The 25,990-nt window shown below is 41.0% G+C and overlaps 1 protein-coding gene across 1 annotated transcript in view; it reads right to left on the bottom strand.

Annotated features, from left to right (window-relative positions):
* The window catches only part of LARGE1 (LARGE xylosyl- and glucuronyltransferase 1), a 320,530-nt gene that overhangs the window by 221,172 nt on the left and 73,368 nt on the right, over positions 1-25,990 (bottom strand). The window contains exon 2 of the mRNA XM_083574012.1: positions 13,713-13,896. Within this exon, the coding sequence (XP_083430138.1) occupies positions 13,713-13,818 (106 nt within the window). The 5' untranslated portion in view covers positions 13,819-13,896. The remainder of the gene's footprint in view (positions 1-13,712; positions 13,897-25,990) is intronic.

Here is a 25,990-nt window from a genome sequence, read left to right as displayed (position 1 = left end):
CTCTCAGTCTCCTCTTTTCCAGGCTAAACACACCCAACTCCCTCAACCATTCCTCGTGAAGCTAGATTAGACCCTTGATCATCTTGGATGCCCTCCTCTGCCCACATTCCAGCCAATATCCATCTTAAATTGTGGCACCAAGAACTGGATACAGTGTTCCAGCTATAGTTTGACCAAGGCAGAATGTTGTTGTTGTTTAGTCTTTAGTCGTGTTCGACTCTTCATGACCCCATGGACCAGAGCACGCCAGGCACTTCTGTCTTCCACTGCCTCCTGCAGTTTGGTCAAACTCATGCTGGTAGCTTCAAGAACACTATCCAACCATCTCGTCCTCTGTCATCCCCTTCTCCTGTGCCCTCCATCTTTCCCAACATCAGGGTCTTTTCCAGGGAGTCTTCTCTTCTCATGAGGTGGCGAAAGTATTGGAGCCTCAGCTTCATGATCTGTCCTTCCAGTGAGCACTCAAGGCAGAATAGAGTGGTACTATTACTTCCCTCGATCAGGATACTATATTCTGTGCAACCAAGCAGTAGCTTTTTTCACTGCTGCATCACACTGTTGACTCATGTTAAGCTTGTAGCCTACTACGACCCCTTGATCCTTTCCACATGTACTATTGGCAAGCCAGGTGTCCTCCATCTTAAATTACTGCAGCTGGTTCTTCCTGCCTAAGTGAAGAACCTTACATTTGTTCCTATTGAAATTCATTCTGTTAGTTTGGGCCCAATTCTCCAACCTGTTAAGGTCATCTTGAATGCCAATTCTTTCTTCTGCGGCATCAGCTACCCCTTCAAGTTTGGTATCATCTGCAAATTGCATGAGCAGACCCTCAATTTCTTTGTCTAAGTCATGTGAAAAGATGTTGAACAACAACAGGCCCAGGAGAAAACCTTGTGGCATCCCACTTGTCACTTTTTTCCAGGATGATGAGGAACCATTAGTTAGCACTCTTTGGGTTCAGTCAGTCAACCAGCTATAAATCCACCTAACAGTTACCTTGTCTAGCCCGCATTTTAGCAGCTTCTCCACAAGAATATCATGGGGACTTTGTCAAAAGCATTGTTCAAATCAAGATATACTATATCTGCAGCATTTAAGTTTCTGTCTCATTTCTCCTCCAAAGGAAATTATCAAAACAACCACTCAGTCTTTCTGGTACTCAGAGCAGGACTGCATTTGGGAAAGCAAGAAGAAGGTAAAGCTTCACTGCAGAAGTAGATCCAACAATGGCGGATGCCTGCTGCCTGATGAACCATCACTAAAGGGGGTTCATAGCAGATGATACATTTGCCACAGAGGCACTGTTGAAAATAATGTCCCCAAGATGAGTTATGGGCAACTACAAGTTAGGAACAGCAGGATTAGCAAAGGATTCAGCATAATGGCTCAAGATAAGCCCAACAAATGCAGAGGCAGCAGGAGTGCAGCACTGTCAAAGCAACAAAGCAAATGAGGCTTCCAATGTTCCAAAGGTAGAAGGGCACAGCACAAAAGCAATCTTCCTCCCAGTCAGGCAGGTGAGCACACATCTTGCCACAGCTGCAGCCCTGCCCCCTCCTAAAATTGAAAGGTTCTTTTGCTAGGTTTCTAAATGGGAAGTGCACACAAGAAAACCTAGCCCTTACTTTTCTCTCCTTTCTGAAGACTAATCACACATTGCTCTGACTCTGCAAAAATTGCTCTACAGTCAGACAACACAAAATCACTGCAACGTTTTTAGCCTTCTGCATAATGCCAATATATTTATATTCCTTTTTATTTACTAGGGGATATATGAGGCAAACAACTTCTTTAATAATTAACAATAAGGCTGTTTGTTTAAATAAGCAAATGTTTGCAAGCCCAAGCTGCTTGCAAAGATGATGTACAGAAGTGCACATTTCCCTTCCCTTGTGCATGGGATCTCATGTTTTTATGATTGCCCAACATGCTCTAAAATTTTCTGTACGAAACTCCATTATTTCTTGCCACAGACCAGCACTGAATAATACTGTATACACAGATCCCTTGTGCAAACCTGCAAATAAAACAATGATGCCAATTAAAGGGAAAATGTTCCTGATGGTTTTGAATTAGTTTTTCCCCCCTTTACAGCAAACACTTTTCAGGTTGTAAAAGCATTTTGTTCTGAAACTAATGTCATTTTGTCCCATTTTACTACCTAGGTGTATCACTGCTCCCTTACGTCATTATTAACGGCAATTAGGCTCTTCTTTGGCTGTGATTAAAAATAATGATGAAAGAAACTTGTATCACAGTGCCATTCAAAGATACAGCCAAAAGAAACCTATTTGACTTGACATGCTCTTATATTAGTGGAGGGAGAAAGGACCTGTGAAGGTCTTTGTCAAAGGTGTGGTACAGACACAAGAGTGGATCCCTGCAAACCATGGTTGGTAGATCAGGAACCCACTTCAAGAAAACATTGATACGTACACTGTTCCTCCTCTAGCACAAATCCCCTCACTTCCTCTTACAATGGTAAACCATGGTTAAACTGACAGCTGCACCAAATGCTAAACATGATTAAGAGTACAGTAATAAATTTCCCTCTTAACCATGGTTAGCAAGCTGTCTTAACCAGGATTTGAAACCAGGGATGAAGATGGTCAATGCCAACCACTCTCCCCATGGTTAGCATTGGGGAATATGCAATACTAATTCATCGTTAAAGCTGGCATAAGAAGGGAAGCATATAGCCAGCAGTTTCCTATTTGCATTCCCCAGGAGCTCTTATTCAGATTCATGCATTGGTTCAGCACTGGAGGCGGCATGACTCTGAAGAAGAGCTCCTGGGGAATGCAAATAGGAAACTGCTGCTGTGCTCATGTCCTGCTTGTGAGCTTCTGACTGGCCACTTTGAAAACAGGACACTGGACTAGATGTGTTTTTAGTCTGATCCAGCAGCGCTCTTCTCAAACTCACACTGAAGAGGGAAGGAAGGGTGGGAGTAATCATTTATCTTCTAGTCTGATAACCACAGTTTACAGAGTGCCTGTGTTAGATATATTCTAAGACATGGGAAGGCAAACTAAGGCCTGGGGGCCGGATCTGGCCCAACTGCCTTCTAAATCCGGCCAGCAGATGGTCCAGGAACTGGTGTGTTTTTACATGAGTAGAATGTGCCCTTTTATTTAAAATGCATCTCTGGTTTATTTGTGGGGCATAGGAATTTGTTCATATCTTTTTTCAAAATATAGTTCGGCTCCCCACAGGGTCTGAGGGACAGTGAACCCTCAGCCCCCCGCTGAAAATGTTTGCTGACTCCTGTTCTAGGACAAAGTCCTGTGTAAAAAGGCAATAGTTTTCTTTAGTTTTTGAGTGCAAACCTTAAGTTAAAAATTAAAAGGCATTAAGATTAAAAAAAAGTCAGTGCTTGTCATATTTTGATAAGGATCATCTAAAAGGTATTCAGGTTAAAGCTGGATTTTCAGATTTGATCAATAAGACTCACTGCAGTCTCAGCTAACATGGTGGTTTTAAGCAGATTTCCTTCTAGAAATCTACTAATCAATTTAAGATATGCGGCCATCACAGATGACCAGTTCCTTTGAACTGCTCTTGACATTTACACAACTGAGGCAACTTCTTATCTGGGCTTATAAAAATGCAAGTCTGCAGCAATCCCATGGATAGGTTTGCCTTCTGCAATTAGAAAGATCTGCCATGAAGATTAATATGTATGCAAGCTTGCCAAAGGCTATGATCCACACGCCACTCTGCTCTGAAATATTTTTGATAACTTTAATGGAACTTAATAAATGACTTAATAACTATTCTTAAAGAATGCTCACTGTATTAACAAGCAGGCAATGTAAGTCAAAACCTATGCTCCATCCTTCAAACTTTGATGAGCACTACAATTCTAAACAGCGAAGAGTCCATGTTGAGTCTCCTCTTCCAATCACCGAAAAAGTCTAGCCATACAGATGCTCAATGGAGCATGGAGGGATGCTTAGAAAGCTAGAAAGAATTCTGCAAGAAACTCCCAGATGTGACCATGTCCTGATTTAATTTATCCAGCTCTAGCAAAAACCATCAGCTGCAGAGACAGCTTTGCACAAAGGAAAGACATTTTCCCCTCTGTTTCTTGACAGTGGTCTTCAATTACAACCTGCAGTGATGAAATTCAGCAAGAGTGAAGGAAGAAATAAAAAGGAATGAAACCACCAGGATGAGTTTGTGGAGCCAGATTATTAAAAGTCCCACAGATGTCGGTGCAAGTGACAGCCGCCAGAGCTTCATGAGGTAGGGAAATAGAATATGGAAAATTAAATTCCCCATTGGACCTGGACAAGATTAATATCTTCTCTGATGAACTGAATGTGTTTAATCTGCACTGCTAATATTAAATTTCCTGAGGTGCACATAGAAAAAAGTTTTTTTTGTGTGTGGGTGGGGGGACATGTCAAAGGGTAGTAGTGACCTATAAAAATATAGGTCTTTTTTTATTCTCTGAAAGTATATTCTCTCCAACCACTAGGTAAAGCTGGAATGTATTGGGTGTTAGGGGATCCGTAGTACCTCTAGTGGGGGACATGCAAACTGCTATATCAGTCCATGTATGTGTCCTCATCCCAGCATCCCTAGATCTAATGTATGTGTGAGTGCATGCAGGGGGAGAATCTCCAACCTAGGAGCAAACAACATTGGCTTGACAGGAGCCCCAGTTTGATCTGCAAGGTGATTCCCCACAAATCACGGCCACCTGCCAGGGAGAGATGGGCAGAATAACCCACCTCTCAACCATCTGGCATCATTATGGCATCAGGTGATTGGCAGGTGGACCACTGTCTCACCTGTCAAAGCTGGCCCATGGAGGTGTGACAGATTATGATCTAGATCCCAAGTCAAAAAGGTCCCCTGTCTTTGGTCTAATGTGTAACCCTTAACAGGTGGATTATCGCCAGGTTTCCACAAGCCACTCCTACAACAGTAGGTGGGCTACAAAATGGCTTGCTGCATGGGGCACATGACACAGAGAAGGAGATCTAAGGGGCCTCCATGAAATAGCCCATCTTATTTGAAGTGGCCCCTTTAAGTCCCATTAGACTTCCAAACATTAGGACAGTGCACGCTATATATTTTCAGTGAAAAAGAACATTTATTTCTCACTTTAGATGTATAAATGACCTCACCCCACACTGTAAATTCAAGTGAACTTTTAGATTTACTCACTTCGCAATTTATTGGCAAAAGTTCAGAGAACATTTGTTAAAGCTGCTGGAGAGCAATAATTATGTACGCACAGACAAGAAATTTGTACTCCAGCTCATATAAAATATTCTATGATCTTTCCTTTGAGACAGTTACCTTTTTTATATTAAAAAACAGACTTTGAAACAGACTAGGAAGTTGTTATATTTAATACTTCTGGGAAAGAATATTGCCCTGGTATTCAGTTTAGAGATTAAACAGGTCAACTCGATGAAAATGATTTGAGAAGGTTTTTAATGAGAACCATACCCATGCTTGTAATACCAAGGCCTTATTTAAATTTAATATGACAAACATGCACCATGGGGTTGGATCCAGCCTCAGTCATGCTTTGAACAGACCCACTAAAATCAATGGAATTTCTAATTTAAGTTCCCTTTTTTTTAAAAAAAATGCTCTCCTCTAAGCATGACTAAGTCTGGGTTGAAACTCCGTAAGTTTGTGCACATGTGCAATTAGATGGTTGATGGCCTATTATTCAGTGTAAGAGTATGTAATCCCAGCCTCTTAGTTGATGCAATACCCTTTCACACACTGGAGAGAACTGAAGAAGAAGAAGAAGAGGAGTTTGGATTTGATATCCCGCCTTTCACTCCCCTTCAGGAGTCTCAAAGCGGCTAACAATCTCCTTTCCCTTCCTCCCCCACAACAAACACTCTGTGAGGTGAGTGGGGCTGAGAGACTTCAAAGAAGTGTGACTGGCCCAAGGTCACCCAGCAGCTGCATGTGGAGGAGCGGAGACACGAACCCGGTTCCCCAGATTACGAGACTACCGCTCTTAACCACTACACCACACTGACACTTCTGCCCTGTGGTTTCCTCTTCAAAGTGAGTGCTGTGGTGGGAAAGTGGGTATGGGAAAGAAAGAGACAGATGGAGGGAGTCTAAGGATAGTCACAAAAAAACAGGCAAAGGAATGGAATAGAATGGAGAGTTACTCTGGTTAGACTAAGAACAGACAAAGTGGTACCTTCCAGCTCCTGAGTTATCTTAGAGTTCATCTATCTGAAAGATCGTATTCCCAGGTTTTGAGATATTCATGGGAGCCCCTTACTTTGGTCCTGCTACCCACACAGGCACACTTGATAAGGACACAAGGAAAGGGCCTTCTCAGTGGCTGCTCCCAGACTTTGGAACTCCCTGCCAGGAAAAGCTAGACTGGCACCCTCCTTGTTGTCCTTCCACCAGCAAGTGAAGACTTTCTTGTTTCAACAGGTTATGGGGAATGAAAAGGCTGGTGCTGTGGTGTTTTAATTGTAATTATTGATAGGGTTTTAACATATTTTATATACGTTTATAGTTCTAGTTCTACAAATGTTCAATTGTTTTTCATGATTGGTTTTCTCCGCATGATATTTTATTCAAGCTTTTTCATAATACAAGATAAAAAAACTAATCTAAATAAGATTTTTTTCCTATGTTTTAAGCAGTTATTATTTTTTCCTTTAAGCTGTCTTGAGTCCCCATCAGGGGAAAAGGCAGGTTATGAATGAATGAATGAATAATAAACTAGGACCAGGGAGCCATGAAAAACACTGAGCAGCCTTGGCCATTCATGATCTCTTAGTCTGACCTACCTCATGGGGTGGTTGTGATTAATTGGGGTGGTGGTGGAGAGAAACACAGATATAACCCTGAGCTCATTGGAAAATAAGGAGTTAAAATGCAATAAGTAGTAACTGATTAACAACTATTTGCAAGGTTACTTGAATAAGTTTCAAGTTTCTCCATGGCAAACTGGTAATTTACACTCTTTAAATTATTAAAATAGTTTTTTGCATTAGTGTACTCATGATGTAAACATTTCTAAAGAGTAAACACATTCCATTCTTAATGCATAAAAGATTACTAGTAAACATCATTTCATTATACATTAATTGCAAGTTTTATTTGGTGAACCTAATATACAGATGCTATTAAGTGATGAAATTAAATCCTTATTTGCATGAATAGTTATTTGACATGTTAAACAGCTATTTAAAACTATTCAGTTTGATCCTCTTTGTGGAATTATTTTTAGATTTCACAATAGTTATTAGGCCAGAGAAGTTGCTTTTCTACCAAAATGGACAAGGCTGAAAATGAATATATTTAAAAAACCAATGAAATTTGCTGCTCTGGTTTAGTGAAAGGAGGGGGATTAAAGGTTGTCGATGTAATCAAGAAGAATAGCATTCTCCAGAAAATAATTCCCTAGGGAAGCATTCACAGATCAATTAGCTGAATTCAGACTGCCAACTCTGTCTTACCCTATATGGATCTGAAGCGGTCAACCAAATCCCACTTTGGCTGAAGTCTCTCCCCTGCTGACCAAAATTGGTAGTACCTGACATTTACTGTGGGGGTTCTGTTCCCGGCTCCTGCATGCCCTGCCTCGCCTCATTCCATCTCACCCTTTTAGTGACATCTTTCAGACATGCATTAATCAGTCGTTGCCTGTGATTTTTCCAAATCACTTCTGCTCATGGAAGCTGTACAACTCAGAGCAGCAAATAAAACTAAACTACTGTAGTCAAACTGGTAAAACCACAACATGTGCTGGGTTGGCAGGAGTGTGTGAATGGGATGGGGAACTCACTGCGCAATGCGCACTTAGTATGTTTGAATGCTGTTTTCAGTGGGCAGATGAAAAGGGCTTCCACTGAACATGGATGTGATTATACAGAAATATTCTTAATACTTTTACCATTGCTATTATCATCTCGTAGGATTGTATTTTAAATGTTGTAAGCATCATGAGTAGATTGAATTTGGAGTGGAAGTTGATTAATCCCACAAACCAAGAAATAAACAAATAAATTGGACCCAACCTCTCCAACGCTGGCAATCCATTCCCAGGTTCTCTAAACCCAGATACCACAATCCAAAGGTTTGCTAGAATAGTTGAAATGAGTGAGATAACGATCTAAGGAGTGGTGGGAAACATCCATTAGAAATCCACTTTCCCCCTTTCGAAGTCTTCAGTGGTAAAAACTACAGGTTAGAATAACTTGATTCTGCTCTGGGTAAGAATTAACTGGAAAACATGAATACCCCATTCAGTTTAACAGCCCTGGATTTATTTTCTTTAAAAAAATCTGAATAAATGGGCAGACTTTGGTACTATGGTGCCCTAAGCTAGGCAAAAATCCTTCCCCAGCACCCACACAATGCTGGGCTTTGGGAAGGAGGTTTGAGGATTCCAGGAGGGTCCTAGAGCCTTTCACCTTCTCCCCAAATCTTGGCAAGTACTAACTAGGCTTTGGGAAGGAGTATGGAGGGCTCTAGGACCCTGCTGGAGCCTACATGCCTCCTTCCCATAATAGGACACCTTCTCTGCTCAGAGCTCAGTGAGGGGGAAACGGTCAGCTGCCCTAACTCTGCCTCTGCTGAACACTCAGATTATGGTAAGAGACGCTGGCTCAGTGACAGAGCACATGCTCTGCATAGAGAAGGTGCTAGGTTGAGTCCCTAGTACCTCCAGTTACAAAGGATCAGGGTAAGGTGTTGAGAGTTTCCAGGACCTTGGACAGCCACTGCAAGGCATAGTAGATGATACTGAACGGGCCAAAGGTCCCATTCGATATGAAGCAGCCTCATGTATTCATTACTTCAAACTAAGGATCATGCAATTTTCCTTCTTCTAAAGGATTTTTGGTTTTTATGGAAGCCGCCCAGAGTGGCTGGGGAGGCCCAGCCAGATGGGCGGGGTATAAATAATAAATTATTATTATTATTATTATTATTATTATTATTATTATTATTATTATTATTATAAAGCAGACCAGCACAATGTGTGACTTACCAAGTCAAATGCAGCCCATCAGTTAAAATAGTGTCATCTGTCAGGTTGGGAATTAGTGGCAATAAAATTTCTGGTTTTGCTACCTGCCCAGAATTACAAAATTGGGGTTGGGGTTATCTAGTTCCTTGCAGAATATCACATGGCTGTTGGGTTGCATTCATCCAGGGGAGTCACAGAAGCTGTGCAAGCCTGTTCTGTTGCAAGAACAGTGACCACAGGCAATTCCCAGGTGGAGGGGGAATAAGGTTATATCAGATCAGTGTTTTAGTCTTGGCAAGACATCTCAGTTCCTCTCTCAATCTGACAGAAACTAAAGTTACTTTTGAATCACTGCTCATTCAAATATTGCTTATGTATGCACCGGGGAATAAACCTCATTCTCTTTTTCATGCTTCAGTATTAGCTTTGTCTTTCAAGATGTTAGCTAAACAGATGAGAGTCCTTCATCTCCTTTGGGTTTTGAGGTGCTGAATTGTAAGATCGGAAAATTTAAATCCCCCAGCCCATAAAGGAAACAGCACTGCTGCAAGAAGAAAAGGAAAAGAAAGGAAGGGGGGTAGGGAAGCTGTGATTGTCTATTTGGAGCCTGCCAATGTAAGGAAGGCTTGAAAACTGGGGTAAGCTGAACTAAAGCAAATGGACAATTAATTCCTAAAACTACTGTTCAAAAGCTGGTGTCCCCCGTCAAAGCCAAAGCCAGTTTCCTAGTTGCCTAACTAAAGGTAGGAGATAGGAAAAAATATAATTGTCGTAACAGAACATGGTAGAAGATCACTTTGCTGACCCATGTACTCTCACTCTGCATTTGAAGTGTCCCTCCAGAAAAAAGCTAGTTACTGACTATGGCCACAGAACTTATGTTACTGGTATGCACTGGAAGAGGCAGCATCAGAGGCAGTGATTACTGCAAGGATGGACAGCCTGTGGCCCTCCAGATGTTGTTTGATTTTAATTCGCAACACACCTGATCATTAGCCATGCTGGATGTGGCTGATGGAGTTGTTGTAGGCATCCATCTGGCTCGACAGACCATTCGTGCACCTCTGAGGGTGAAATCAAACTGCTGGAGAATCACAGCGCCTGCTGTGCCTGCAGAGACCATTAACTTGTAACTGTTGCCTCCCACAATGTTTTTGCTGCGTTAGGAGCACTGAATTGACCTTTCTGGGGTGCAAGCCTGGGCAGTGTGTATGGAGGTCCTGGGCTGCCCAAAGACAAGACACCCCCCTTCTCAGCCTCACTGATGTGGTCCAAAGGAAAGCTGAACAAAGCATGGTAAAGGTTTAAAATGAGAACACTATCTCAGTGTTGAAAAAACTGTTAAAATGCCATCCAGGTTATTATTTGTGTTTCTTAATCACTGGTTGTTTTTATTAGGCTAATTAGATCTCTTTCAATTTCACTGTCTATATATCCAGATATATATATATATATATATATATATATATATATATATATATATATATATATAAAGATAGTTATTGGATTCATTTGTTTGGCAAATAATGGCTCAAGAGCTAATTAGTTCTCTTTTTCCTTTCTTTTTTAAAATTATTTGTTATTATTTTTCTATTTTGTTGAGTAACTCTTTACTTGTATTTTGTATTTGCTATGTTGTTGTTTATGTCGCTTGCTGAAATGATAATGAAGCCTGGAGTACAATGTTAAAACCAAAAGAGCTATTTTATGTTTATTTTGTAAGCAGTGCAATTTATTGGTGAATCGAATACCTCCCCCTTTCTTTGTAATTAGAACAATTTTGTATTGTTGTAACATTCAATATTGCAGAAGGTTTTTTACAACTCAAAAAACCTCCCTACAAATCATTTTCTAAATAATGGGATATCTTCTTAGACACCACAAATGCAACAACACACATGTGGTGCTGATAATACCAAGATTGCAAGTTTGATCCCTGTAAGGAATAGCTACATTTTCCTGCATTGTAGGGGGTTGGAATGGATGACCCTCAGGGTCCCTTCCAAATCTATGATTCTAAGATTCTATGGTGTGGGTGCAGGGGAGAAACTTCCTTATACCAAGTAAGACAGCACAATGTATGGGGAAGGGAGAGACAGACAGGAAGCTTCTTTACAGATTCCAACCACTGGCTCATCTACCTCTGCATTGTCTACACAATGGCATCAGCTCTCGAGGGTTTCAAACAAGAGTCTTTTCCAACCCTTCCTGAAGATGTGAGAGACTGAGCATAGGACCTTTGGAATTCAAAATGTACTTTTACTACTGAGCTGGGTCTTTCAAACAGCACACCATGCTCATCTTTTGAATGCTTAGGAGACACAAACCTGGACAAACTATCTTCCTATCTAAGCTGCTGTCCTCGAGCTGTTTGATTGCCTGCTGCTCTTGCATTTACTTTGGGGGTGGGGGGGTGGGAGGAAAGAGCCAGACACCTGTTGCATGACACACTCCAGATTCGTAAATGCCTCTAAGCAACTGGGAAATGGGATTATCTACAGCTGGACTGTAAGACAGAAGATAGGAAATAATAATTTGGAATGTAAGTCGCCTTTTTTTTTAAAAAAGGAGAGCTTTGAATTATAGAGCAAGGAGGGGCAGGGGAGAAATCAAACCTCTTCAGCATGCAAAAGCCATTCTGATTTCAAGTAGCCAATTTCTCACTCTTCCATTAATGTTTTATTCTAGAAAGCACTTATGCAATGACTATGGGACAGCCAAGTTGTAATTAACTAAATACTTGCCTATGTAAGCATATGTCGACATCTGCGATGACAACATCAGCAGAGAGTGTCACATTCCATTGGCTGGAATCTATGGTACTCCAGAAGTTGCTTACCTACATTTCCCATCATTGCTGACCACTGGAGGGCCACAGGTTAGCCACACACCCACACTCACCCGCTGTACAGTGTTAACCTCAGTAAGAGAAGCATGAACCAGGGTTGTTTCATCCTGTGAGCCTACAACTTGTTTATAACTTCAGGTAGTTGGTCAAGACACATCTTTTTCAGAGGGTATATGGAGGAGGAAAGAACTTAATTGACAACTACTAATAGCAACAGCATTCAGTAATTTGTTGTTGTTGTGTGTTTTAAGTGTTTGTGTACATGTAGAGCTTTAAAGCCATTAATGGCTTCAGTGCTGTATACCTGAAGGAGGTCTCTGCACCCATAATTCAGCCCAGGGACTGAGGTCTAGCTCCAAGAGCCTTCCAGTGGTTCCCTCATTGTGAGAAGTGAAGTTACAGGGAATCAGGCAGAGGGCCTTCTCGATTGCAGCACCCACCCTGTGAAACACCTTCCCATAAGATCTCAAAGGGATAAATAATTATACAACCTTCCATAGACAGCCCAGCATTGGAACACTTTTAATGTGTGATGTTCTGTTGTTTTGTTGTTTTGTTGCTGTGTTTTTGTATATTATGTAGGGGACGCGGGTGGCGCTGTGGTCTAAACCACTGAGCCTCTTGGGTTTGCTGACTGGAAGGTCAGCAGCTTGAATCTGCATGACGGGGTGAGCTCCTGTTGCTCTGCCCCAGCTTCTGCCAACCTAGCAGTTCGGAAGCACATCAGTGCATGTAGGTAAATATATACCATTGCAGCGGGAAGGTAAACGGCGTTTCCATGCGCTCTGGCTTCTATCATGGTGTTCCGTTGCACCAGAAGCAGTTTAGTAATGCTGGCCACATGACCTGGAAAGCTGTCTGCGGACAAACGCCTGCTCCCTTCACCTGAAGTGAGATGAGTGCCGCACCCCATAGTTGCTTTTGACTGGACTTAACCGTCCAGGGGTCATTTACCTTTTTTACCTGTATATTATGTAGGAACCTAATCTGAATATATGGGGCAACCCAGCCAGATGGGCGGTGTAGAAAAAAATAAGTTGTTGTTGTTAATAGATTGCATTTCTTATGGGTTTAATGCATTCTTACTTACTTGTTATTTTTACTGTAAACCACACTGTGACTTGTGCAAATGGTGGTATAAAAATAAATAGATTTTGTTTTGATGCTCTTTGTGAAGTGCAGAAGCTCCCTTTCCCCTAACAAGTTGTAAGAAAAAAATCAATTTATATCAGGCAATTCTTTTATCAGACCTCCAATAAAACGTAGATTTATTTTTCTTCATTTTTCTAAGCACAGAGTTTGAATCATGAAATGTACTCAGACTGCTTCCAGCAATGCTGCCACCAGCTCTGAACTGCCAGTTGCAGTGGACATGCGTTTATGAAGAGGACAAATTTCACTCTAAAAATGTTGCTCTGTTTTAAACACTGTACGGAACATAAATAGTTAACTGTGTGAAGATGGGAAGCAAAAACTGGTCTTCTACTCCTAGTTGAAGGTAAACAGCTTGTATTGTGCTGGGGTTCAGCTGGCAGTCTGCACAAGGACAGTTAAACAAATACTGTTGCTGAAGGAAGGTGATATATATATAAAATCAGTCTATGAGTCTAATAAATCAGTTTATGCTACAATCCTCAAAATAGGCACAACCACAGAAGTTAGCTAACTAGGAGGTCTGGAAAATAGATACTGAAAATGTCAGGGTGAAGCGACAGCATCGCCTCCCCCCCCTTTTTATAGTGGGTGGGGAAATGGGGGAGGCAACAGATGACAACTTCATCCCATCTGTCCAAATGCTGCTAGATCTAAAGTGACAGCAACGAAAGTCCCCAAACTCATCAGCTCCCAAAACCCATCAATATTAGACAGGCTTCTTCCTCTTACCTTCAAAGCTCCCAGCAAACAGGTAAATCCAGGTTACAGCAGGAACAAAAAGGAGAGTCAGAGAGGCAGCCAGGAATTTCCGTCGCCCTCTGCAGATTCCCAGCATTCTCTCAGAAGTGGAGATTCCTAATCTGGTTCTGTTCCTATGTCGGAAGCATGAAGTCCACAGTCTCCCACATATTCCCTAAAAGAAAGAGAAGGAAGCAATACATTATCAGTGCACATTAGCACCCTGCCATTCTCATGAGCAAAGTTAGACTCCTCCAACAGTCCCTGCAAAAACACGGGTAAAAATAGGCCACACACACTGCAAAAACACAGTCCCAATTTCAGTATTCTGTAAAATGTCAAAAACAATAAATGTGTGCCTTAGAAGCATCATGAAAGAGCATAAATCAATAGCGTATCTTATCATATCAGCTACACGCGACATACATTTTATAAAAAAAGCAACCATTTTACGCTGCCCTTTGAAAATAAAGAAACCTCCATTCTCCTTGATGTCTCTGCACAGGTGGTATTCCTGGGTAGATAAAACAGGGCCACCTGTTCTTCCACCTCTGCTTCCAAAGAGCAGCAGGTACACCAGCAGCAGCCTGAAAGCGGAAGAGTCAGAAGCAGTAGCAATCAGTAGTAGTAAGCAACAATGTTCTCTGAGAGTTGCTTCTTTTTAGGTGTGCACTTAACATGCTTCGGGTATTCCCTGAAAACATGTGAATGTGGCAATAATTTACAAACATGTAAGCCATTCAGGTTCACGTGTCAGGAATCCACAACAGACAGCAATTTCTTGCTAAGTCTTGTGTTCTGTTCTGATTTCAGATCGGTTACTGTGAAATGTAAAACTGAAGTGTAAGGTGGCCTTTTGGGGCCCTTTACATTTCACCATTTCAGTTTGCTCCTTAGCACTGCTGTGGCACTTGCACTCATCCAGAATCAACAGCTTGATAACCCTCATCCACTGTCAGAGGCAGTATGCACATGAAAACCACACCTCTGGAAAGCAAGTTCTGGTAACCAGACCAATACAGTAGAGGGGAAACTGTACCTATATGATGGCTCAGACTCCTCTCCAGCAAATGCATCCATTATTCATTTTGTGCTATGTATGTGTTTTTCAGGCATTCATAACTGTGGGTTAAAACGAACATGGAAGGAGGGGAGAGTGGGCAAGGGCACTCTTTCTCCCTACCCCAACACCCTCCTTTACTCAGAATGTGCCTGTACAATATAGAATCTTGTCGTCCCCCCCCCCCGCCTTTTTTTGGTTAGCCATTCTGATGGAACTCGCTCAATACAACTCTGCATTGGGTGTTTTTTTACAGGAAATGTGTGCGTTTCAGACTAACCCTATTAACAGAGTCTCTGTCAAGTGTGAGTACAGTGGTACCTCGGGTTACAGACACTTCAGGCTACAGACACTTCAGGTTACAGACTCCGCTAACCCAAAAATAGTACCTCAGGTTAAGAACTTTGCTTCAGGATGAGAACAGAAATCGTGCTCCAGCGGCCCGGCGGCAGCAGGAGGCCCCATTAGCTAAAGTGGTACCTCAGGTTAAGAACAGTTTCAGGTTAAGAACAGACCTCCAGAAAGAATTAAGTTCTTAACCCAAGGTACCACTGTACTATGAAATGTCAGGTGTGACATTTTCAGTAGAACCATTAACCTTCTCTCATTTTGCATTTGAATAGTGTTTATGTTTTGTTTGCAGTCTTCCAAAAATATAGGGGGCAGGAAGCTTCCATTTGCTTATATGGGAGGACGACCCCACAGATAGGTTGCCTGTTCTTAGGTATGTTACTCACTAGCATTGTGCATCACTGTGCTGTACAATCAATCCATCTCACTTAAAAGATAAGCAGATGCAAGTATTTCTTATTGCGATCATTCTGTGAATGCAAATATCTCACAATTTAGAGGAAAACAAAGCATAGAAGCAAATCATTTGAAAAGAACTAGCTGTTTTTGTTGAAACTGATGATCTAGTGTAGTTAAAATATCAAAGGGAAAAGAAACTGGCACCGGGATCTTGAAATTCTAATGGCAATTCATCAGCCAAAACTTACAAATAGCACAACATGCAAGGGTAAAACATCACTGCACTCCACTGAAAAGTATTTTATTTGAATATGGAATGTCCAGGTGCAAATCCTGCCTCACCCAAGAAAATACACTGGGCAGCCTTGGCAAAGTCACCTTCTCTTAACTCCCCCCCCCCACCTCTATCAAAATAGGGGCAAACAGAATAGTGAAGTTATAGAAGTTATAGGTAAAGGGACCCCTGACCATTAGGTCCAGTAACAGATGACTCTGGGGTTGTGGCGCTCTTCTCACTTTATTGGTCAAGGGAGCTGGTGTACAGCTTCTGGGTCATGTGGCTGGTGAACCAGAGCAGCGCATGGAAACCCTGTTTACCTTCCCGTTGGAGCGGTACCTATTTATCTACTTGCACTTTGATGTGCTTTCGAACTACTAGGTTGGCAGGAGCTGGGACTGAGCAACGGGAGCTCACTCCGTCACAGGGATTCGAACCGCTGACCTTCTGATTGGCAAGCCCTAGGCTCTGTGGTTTAGACCACAGTGCCACCTGCGTCCCTCTTATAGAAGTTATAGAGGTTATTGAATACTAATCTCAAAGTTAGAGAACACATTGGTTAATCCTCATAGCTCTTCCAGTTGGCAATTCAGGCAGTTACTAGTGTCAGTACCAGAGTTATCTGTTATGCCACACATTCCAGAATCAGACTCTGCTTTTAATTCTTTGTCATCAATAATCTTAAAGACCTTCAGGCTACCCTATTTGCTTCATGGTCCTCTCTAGCTTGCTGGCACACGAAAACCAAAAGAAGTGACAGCCACTCTGAAAGGCAGGTGAAGACAACAGTGAACACACTCAAAACCTTACATTCAGATTATTTATTTAAAAAATATGAAAAAGACCATCACAAATATTAATAGCACAGCTTTAGCATGGCTTGGGCATAGCTCTTGTATGAATACAAGTAATCGCACCACATAATTATTATCACAGATGCAGTCAATTTATTTAAAACATTTAAACCCACCTTGTGGGCTGTGGCTGCTATAAAAATATAGTAAGTACCACTACTATTATCATCATCATCATTATTATTAATTATTTATTAACTACCTTCTAAAAAAATAGTCTCAAGGCTATTTACACTAAAGATAATTAAAAATGAAAAATGAAAACCACAACAAATATCTTTAAATCAAGACTAAAACCATACAAAATAGGCACTCAGGGTAAAGACCCATTTATCCATCTAGAAAAGCCTGCCAGAACACAAATGTCTTCAATTGCTTCAGGAAAGTGCATATAGTGGGCACCTGTTGTACCTTGACAGGACTGCCATTCCACAGAATGGGACAACTATATTACAAGCCCTGCTCTGAGTTATTGTGAAACAGGTTTCTGAGATCTTTGCAGAAGAGACTCTCCCACAGACTGCAGTGATCTACTGACTGTAAGGCATAAGGTGCTCTCTCAAGGAACTTGGTCTTGAGACTTCTCTGCTAGTACCAGCATGTTGAACTCAGCCCAGTAGCAGATTGGCACCTAGTGCAAATCCTGAAAGCAGGGTGTTATACGATGCTGGCAGCTTGCCCCCACAAGCAACCTAGGAGCCCTGTTCTGCACCAGCTTCAGCCTCCTAATCATAGGGTGCATTGGACTAATTGAACCGTGAGGTTATCAGTGAATGGACAACTGTGGTCAAGCTATCCTGATCTAGGAACAGTTGTAGTTGTCATATCAACCCAAGTTGGTAAAAGGCACCCCTAGACACTAAGGATACCAGCATCTACAGTAACAGAGCTGGATTTGGGAGTACCCCCAAACTACCTACTTGCTCCTTCAGGGGGAGTGCAACCCCATTCCTGGGAGGTAACATACCAACTTCCTGGAGCTGGGAACTACTCCTCCACAGTGTCTCCACCTTACCAGTATTTAGACTCAGTTTCTTTGGCCTCATCTAGGGCCTTCTCAGTCATGCCCAATTCAGACGTGAAAGAGAAATAGAGTTGGGTATCATCAGCATATTCCTCCCAAACACCTAAAGACTGCTCCATGTAGATGTTAAATAGCATCAGAGACAATACAATGCCTTGTGACACCCTATAGCTAAAAAGCCAGGAGACCAAGAAGCACCCATCCAATTCTACCACCCCTGGAGATAAGATGGAACTACCAAAGAACAGCCCCCCCATACCCATCTCCAGCAGATAGTCCAGGAGGATACCATCGTTGATGGTATCAAAAGTTGATGAGAGCTACTGCAACACATTCTGCAATAGCTGTTAATGCAATACAGTGGTACCTCGGTTTACGAATGTAATCTGTTCCAGAAGTCCGTTCTTAAACCGAAACCATTCTTAAACTGAGGTGTGCTTTCCCTAATGAGGCCTCCCACGCCAGTGCCCTTCCATCATTCAGATTCCGTTCTTAGACTGAGGTAAAGTTCGCAAACCAGGACACTACTTCCAGTTTTGCGGAGTTCTTAAACCGAATAGTTCGTAAACAGGGCTGTTCTTAAACCGAGGTACCACTGTACATTAATTTGTGCATTAAAATGCTACAGAAAGCATTATATTGTTTTCTAAAATGGAATCAGGAATTTCATTCATGTGTGACACACTGTATTGAGTCGAATTTGTTATACATTCATCCACTTTGTATTAAAACCCAGTTATTTACTTTACTTCTTAACTGATATACCTTTCAAGTATGCTTTAAAGCCTATCAATTTTCCCATGATTTCACTGGCTAGAGTGGTGAATGATTACATTTCACTCTTTGTATATTTACCGATGTTATTTAAGAGAATAACAACAGTCTTGGAGGTTGCTAGCGATTTGAGAGTCAATTTATTTAAAAAATAAGTAACTCTGTTACGTAAAAATGTTTTCTGTATTTCATTTGTTATAAAACGAACTCTTGAATGTGGCATGGGTATTTGCAACCAGGCAAGACTGTACTGTGGGTACCCAGTTTTCACAGCAACAGGTCAAGCAGCCCTCACAGAAACTTGAAATGTCATTTTATTTAATGCCAATTTTTTTGAACATAGATACACTCTGTCCTTTTTGCAGATGTACATCTAAGGCATTAGCTACTTTTAAAATACCTTAGCTTTGCTATTATTTCTATTTTCCTTTCAACAGTCTTTCCACAAGACAGATACCCTTCCAAAAGTGGGATATGCACCACTAACAAGTATTGATCAACTCAATTTACTTTTTGTAAGCTTTCCTTATCTATGCATTTTCTATTGGATTGTCTCTCATATGGTCTTTAAAACCATTTCTGGATCATAGCTGAAAGAGATTGGCTCCCTTGCATGCTAAACTCAGTGGTGCTTTCAAGATGAACCTTGAATCAGACAAGGTATGTACTTTGAATTTAGCTCGGCTTTGACTTTAGCCCAGCTTTCTTTGGGTGAAATCAAGCTCAGCCTCCAGGATTAATCTTTTCTTCCCCATGGTTGCCAGACAGGGATTTGTGCTTTCAGGTGGAAGCTGCAGAAGAGTTGGGGTGGGTAGGAAATACTCTATGTTTCTGCATTATTTCAGCTCTGAGTCAGGCAAAACACACAAACACACAGTGACACACAGAGTCAAAACAAGAAGAGTAGCAAAACACACACACACAATCCAAGTTTATAGCTGTATTCAGGACTGCTAAGTTCATTACAAGGCCTACCAGCAGTGAATGTCAATAGCTGTAATAGGAAAAGCTCTTCTTGCATCAAAAGTTCAGCTTGCATTCTCCCCAAACCATTCACAGTATTTCAGCAGTTTCCAATATACCAGCACAACCATACCAGCACAACTTGGTCAAGGCATACATGGCTGGCTTATATATTGGATGCAGTATGCAAAGCTGTCCTCTGTAATGAGGGTATGTTCCAAGCTTGGGGGTATACATCGGGCAATACAGATAAGGTTAATTACTTGTCTAACTTTGTATTTTTATTTTGGTCTGTCCCCGCACCCCTCAGAATATGAGAAGGGTGGAAGAAATTCTATGTATCACTCCTCATCACATTTAAATACAGTATATTTCAAATTATATATCAAATTGAAAGGACAAAGGAAAAATCACAGTGTTAAAACTTAGCTGTTAAGAGTCATATTATTTAGCAGACTATACTGCTGTTAAGAGGGCAGCAGAAATCTCACACATTAGAAAAAGGTGCCTTATAGTCTTCAGACTATATCTATTTTAAATAGGAACAAAAAGTTTTAAAAACTATGCATACCAAGTTGTCAAAACTGCACCAAATTCAATCCTAAAACTTTTTTCAAAGAAAATCTTGAGGGAAAATGCCATTAGCTCATACTGTTGTGGCTTGCTTGTTCAAATACCTTGAACACTTAATCAGACATATGTTGACTATTTACCTTTGTCAAATGTTGAGAGGATATGAAAGAACCACGTAGTCCCTGCTTCCAAGGAGGACGGAAGAAACTGTTTGTTTATGATCCACAACAGTGCGCTGCGGAAGGCAGAACATCCATACAGCGAATGTAATCTTACCAATCTAGCTTGGTTTAGGAAGCCACAGCTTGCTTAATTCAGGAGTAGACAACATGATGTCCTGCAGATGTGTACTAGACTACAACTTTCAACATCCCTGACCATTGGTCAGCCTGACTAGGAACGATGGGTGTTGCAGATCACAACATCTTGAAGATATATATATTGTTTATTCCTGGCATATAGTGGTTGCAATATGCACATCTCGTTTTCGTTCTTTTTTTAATGATACACAAAAGCCTTTCTATCAAAACAGCATCTTAAAAACAATTACATCTAGATTTTATGATTTTGAAGAAAATTAATCCACAGATGAATGCAGAATGCCATTACTCTAGTTAACTGGAACAAGTTAATAAATTACATCACTGAAGTCTGGATGTATCCACAACACAGACATATTCTGTTGGAACTGGCATTCCCTCTTTAAGAAAGTTGGACATGTAGTTTGAAGTGGGGTAGTGGCACTATGAATCTCTAACAAGAGGTCTGATATTATACCAGACTACAATTCTAAGGATTTTATGGGGAAATGCTATGACAGTTAAAACAGATAAATGTTTGTAGTGTAAATATGTCCTTGAAGTTTTAAAGGTATTCAGAGTTTAAGCAGGAAGCTGTGTGTTCAGATTCAAAACCCAGTGTGAGATTATTCATTCATCTTTACTCTGAAACAGCAAAGAAAGAGGCTGCTCTAAAACTTCCCTTAAGTAAAAAAGCAAACGAAATAAGTTCTTTATTAAACACTTTGTCCAGAATCAAATAAGAAATATTTCCAAAATTAGAAATTAATCACAAAATGAAGACTCATTTTGGTGACTCAAACTTGTAATATTCATAAGCGGTAAGAAAATTGTTTGCATCTTAAAAGGAGAGAGAATATGTTAATGCTCATGTGATGCGAAGATTCCAAATTGCTTTCTTTCTTTTTTTAGATCATAAGTGGTATCCTGCAATGTAAAAGGCTTTGCAAACCTGTCAGATGCAAGAGGGTTGCCCAACCCCCTTGCTAAGTAACATCCTGATATTCTGATGCTGCAGGAAATCTACAAGTCAGATCAATCCATTGCCCTTGGGACACCTAAGAAATACAGAGTAGCTGTAATACTTGCAACTTCACTATATCCAGCTTCAACTCGGTACCTTCAAATGTGAACTCCAAGTCCTCAGAAACTAAATAAATGAAGTTAGAATAGGCAAGCGTGCCACCTTGCCCCTGCAACAGTGGGTGCCCAGGGTGTGCTGACATCATGTCTGCATGTCGCAGGGGTGTGATGACATGGTGCACACATGTCCGGCAGAGTGCTGATGTGGCATGTGCACATCTCAGGGGCTTGGTGATGTGGTGATGTGCATCCCCCGCGGATGTGCATGCTGCATTTAATATTTGTGGGTGCCTGAGTACCCATGGGCCCACATAGTTGGCACCTATGAGAATAGGTTATCACAGAAAGCCAAAATACGGATTAATAGCTTGTCAGGACTCCTCTTATTCCAAGCAATCTTCATATAACAAGCTTCTAGGAGCCACAAGTGAGAGCTCACAGAGGCCACATCCCACAAACAGCTTTGACTAACCAGCTAAGCCAGGTGAGGATCAACCAGGAAAGTTAGCCCATCTAGGAGAAGTAAAACTCTGATCCTAATCCTCCACTGCCTTGTGGGATATTTTGGGGAGAAGAAAAGGCTAAGGAGTAAACTCTATACAAATCCGGAATGGAGTTCCTAAGGTGCATGGATGGCACCTTGTATGCCTCTTTCTGGCAACTCCTGCAGTCAAGCTGGAGCCAAACATATTGCTCTGCTTTCCTTTGGACCACAGCAGTGAGGCCAAGAATGGGGTCTTGTCTCCTGGGCAGCCCAGGACCTCAATACATACTGCCCAGGCCTGCACACTGGCGAGGTTGCTTCGATGCTGCTAATGCAGCGGTTTAACTTCACTCCTGGAGGTGCACTCCATTGTCTCTTGAGACAGCTGGATGCCAACAACAACTCATATACAAACTCCTATCTTGACCAATAACCAAGTTATTGTTAGCTTTTATGTGATCAAGGTGGAAGCCAAAGTTCAAAAGAGATACTTGCAGCAGACCCCAGTCAAAATGACTTCCAGCAGTACCACTTCGAGTACCGTACTATGCCACTGAGCAACCCACATTTCTTCTGGAAGTGATCATTGCTTCCCAGCCTATCAATGTACACACATATATTGGACAGTGATAACTATGCTTTCCCCCCAATGTTCTTAGCTTTTTCTAGTTTGGCTGTAAGCTTTTCTTACGTCCCTGTCAGGGAAAAGGTTGGGATATAAATACAACAGCAGCAGCAGCAACAACAACCCTCCAGATACCTTGACATGGGCTAGCCATGGTGACCTAGGTGTATCCTTGTAATGCTCTGTGACTGCAGACATCACACTTACATGGGAATAATGGTGAAATGAAAAATATAACTGGTTCCTGGTCTGTCTCCACTAATTTCAGTGCTGCATCTTCTAGAAACTACAGCATACAACAATGCCATAGGCTTTCCTGTTTGAAAATAACAGTATCATACATTGGTTGATTTGATGGATAAAGGGGAGCCTCTCTCCTATGCAAAAGTCTTGAAAAAAATTGAACCAATCTCACTGTATTTGTATTGATATTTGCAACTATATCACTTTCTTACGCATACTCTCATTGAAGACAAAGACCAATTCCTACTTTTTTATTTATGAAATACATTTTGAATCCTTCATAGATGTTCTCTCGTTGGTTAAAGTTTGATACCATCTATTTATAATATCCTCTAAATGCCATTTTTGGATGACAGTGTCTGGGCATGGGAGAAACTCTGGGAAATTAATATTGGTGTTGTGTCTCTAACTTTTTCACAACCTTATCAACCAACCAACACAAATGTAAAGGAAGATTAATATCTAGTTTTCAATAGGCGGTACATTACTCTACTGTGGGAAGGGGTGTGGACAGACTGCTTCATACTTTAAACCAATGTATCCACACTGCATTGAACAATGTAATGCTTTTGCATAAATTTGAACCTAAGGACCCTGGATTCCTGCATAAAGGCCTTCTTAAGCAATTGTATATAAAGCAACAAATCTATGTACAGCACATCATTGGAAGATTCCCAAGCAACCTTCTAAACAATGGATCAATAACATTTGGAAGACTATGATGATGTGCAAGCTTACTCAACAAGAACAGGCAATAAATCTCAATTTTAAAATGTTTTTACGGTGCCATGGTTTCCCCTTTATCACTTACTTAAAAGACCTTCAAGTTTCTGATCAAATTCACATAAAGTACAGTTGCACATTCCCCCTCCCCAACTATTATTCATGTCATGGAACCTTGGTGCCACTCAGGTTGGGATGCGGTTGACAGGATCTGCCAGAAGAGGAAGGGAAGAATGATTCACAGTTTGGAGGTGGGGAGGAACTCAAGCAGATGTCCTGCCCCTTTGTTGCTGGACATCACAGAAAGGAAGGGGAGTTGTTTGACTCCATCTTTACCCCACCTCCTAAGAGCAAAGTTCCCATGGTAGCTGAGGAAGCAACCAGTCTGGTTGGAGGCCGAAGGAGATTCAGAGGGTTGGACTCAGGTCCCATTGCCAAGGATGAACAACCATTTGCACCAGTGTAAACTCCCCTCCCCTGAAGATGAGAACCAGGTGAATGAGTTGGGAGGGAGGGGCATGCCAAGTGTTGGGACAGCACCTTAGCTACACCTAGCCATGTATCCTAGAGATTTACTTACTGTTTATTGATTTGTGTATCCTTGAACTGATGCTGAGAATGCATACTGATTTCTTAAATGAAGCTTTTGGGTTCCCTTAAGCCAAGAGACTGAGTAGTATGTCAGAGGGTGGGAACCAGGGCAATTCAGCTTCATAACTTACATCACAACTCTCTCAATAGGTAATGAGCTTTTCTTTAGGCTGTTTCTCAAATTGTCCTGCAAGCTTTCCCATGATATACTAAAAATTGTAATCAATGTTTCCTTTCTCTCTTAATTAGCAATCCTGTTGTGCTTTTGTGTGTCCTGTTTCTTTCTGCAGTCTTTAATTTTAACTTTATATCAGAATAAAATTCCATAGCATTATTATTATTTAAAAAGAAAGATGTAAGGGCTGAAGATCTGCCTTATTCTGATTTTTTTTATTAAATGTAACCATCAACAATTATTCAAATGCTTCATGAAATCAATCACATTTTGTCACTGCATGCCAATAAAACCGCACATCATGAACCTTAAATCTTAAATGTAACATTTATTATGATTTCATGAAATGCATATCTCATTCACCCTCACAGTGATCCAGGACCATAGGTCAATTCCATGATGACATTAAAGCTAAAGGCAGTAAACTCAGAGGAGGGTAACTTTGCCAAGGACAAGAACAGAAATCTAAACCCTGAATCCCATACACAAGTTCATCAAAGTGTCCACTGAAGCACACTGGAACTCTACATGCTTCCCACAAGTGCTCTGATTCCGTTGAAGAATCTCGACAAAAACTCAGAGTCTAATACTGCCCTCAAGGAACCAGTTCATCATCCTTGCCTTGAAGAAACAGTAAGTATTTGAATTATGAATGCAGCAGAACAAACAATAATGGATAAGATGAAGGAATATGTATTTTATGATTGGCACTACTGTCTAACCCAATTTGTACAAAACCATTTGTGAAACCATCTGAGTGATATAAAGCCAGCCTTCTTATTTTTCTCCTCCCACAGTTGATATTAAATAATAGGAAGCTTTATTATGGCCAGAGGAAAAAAATGATTTTAAAGTTAGAAGATTTTTCTTTTCTTAAAGGGAGAGACTGCAAGGAAGTACTAGCTGCATCCCCAAATTTAAATGACAAGGAAAGGATTTAATTCAGTATTATCCTGAGACCAAATATTGTTTTACAAATGACTGCTTCAGGATTACACTAAAACCTGCTTGATCCAGAACCTGAACCAGCGGCAATACCTGGATTTAAGTTACTATGAAAACTAAACTGATAAGCATTGTGGCTTACCTAGTTTCTACATTAACTCGTCTTGCCACAGTACATGAATGGTATATTGTATATCACTAAATTATACTTAAGTAGACATGATGAGATTAATGAACCAAAGTTCATCATTTCCATTACTTACTCTGATTTGGATTAGCATTGGATACAACCCTGTGTATTTGCCAATTACTATTTTTCTCATTGAATTTTAACATATGAATCTGCAACTCCTTCACTAAAAAATAATGCTACAAAGGGGCAACCAACATGATCAAAGGTCTGGAAACCAACCTTATGAGGAATGGTTGAAGGATCTGGGTATGTTTAGCCCAGAAAAGAAGAGACTAAGAAGAGTTACAATAGCTAATTTCAAATATCTAAAGGGCTATCACATGGAAGGTGGAGTAAGCTTGTTTTTGTTAGGATATTTCCATTCCACCTTAAAAGGGAGCAGGCTTTGTGAGTCACAGAGTCTGCGTATTTCCTTTTCACAGGAAGTTTATGTTCTCTATTGCTTTCGTTTCTCTCTGTGCCTGAACACGCAAGCAGGCAGTCATGTTTTTTTCTTTGTTCTGACCAACGCTGAATAAACTTGTAAATATGCTCTCCTGCTGTGCATCTTTCGCTGTGTGAATTCTGCTGATAGAGCGGGCATCAGCCCAGGAATGTGGCAAGTTATTTCTGGAGCTCGTGTCGCTAATTGCT

The sequence above is a fragment of the Podarcis filfolensis genome, assembly GCF_964270895.1.
Source record: "Podarcis filfolensis genome assembly, chromosome: 10".
Lineage (NCBI taxonomy): Eukaryota > Metazoa > Chordata > Lepidosauria > Squamata > Lacertidae > Podarcis > Podarcis filfolensis.
Note: the sequence above shows the minus strand (reverse complement) of the source record. Positions and strands in the feature narration are given on the sequence as shown.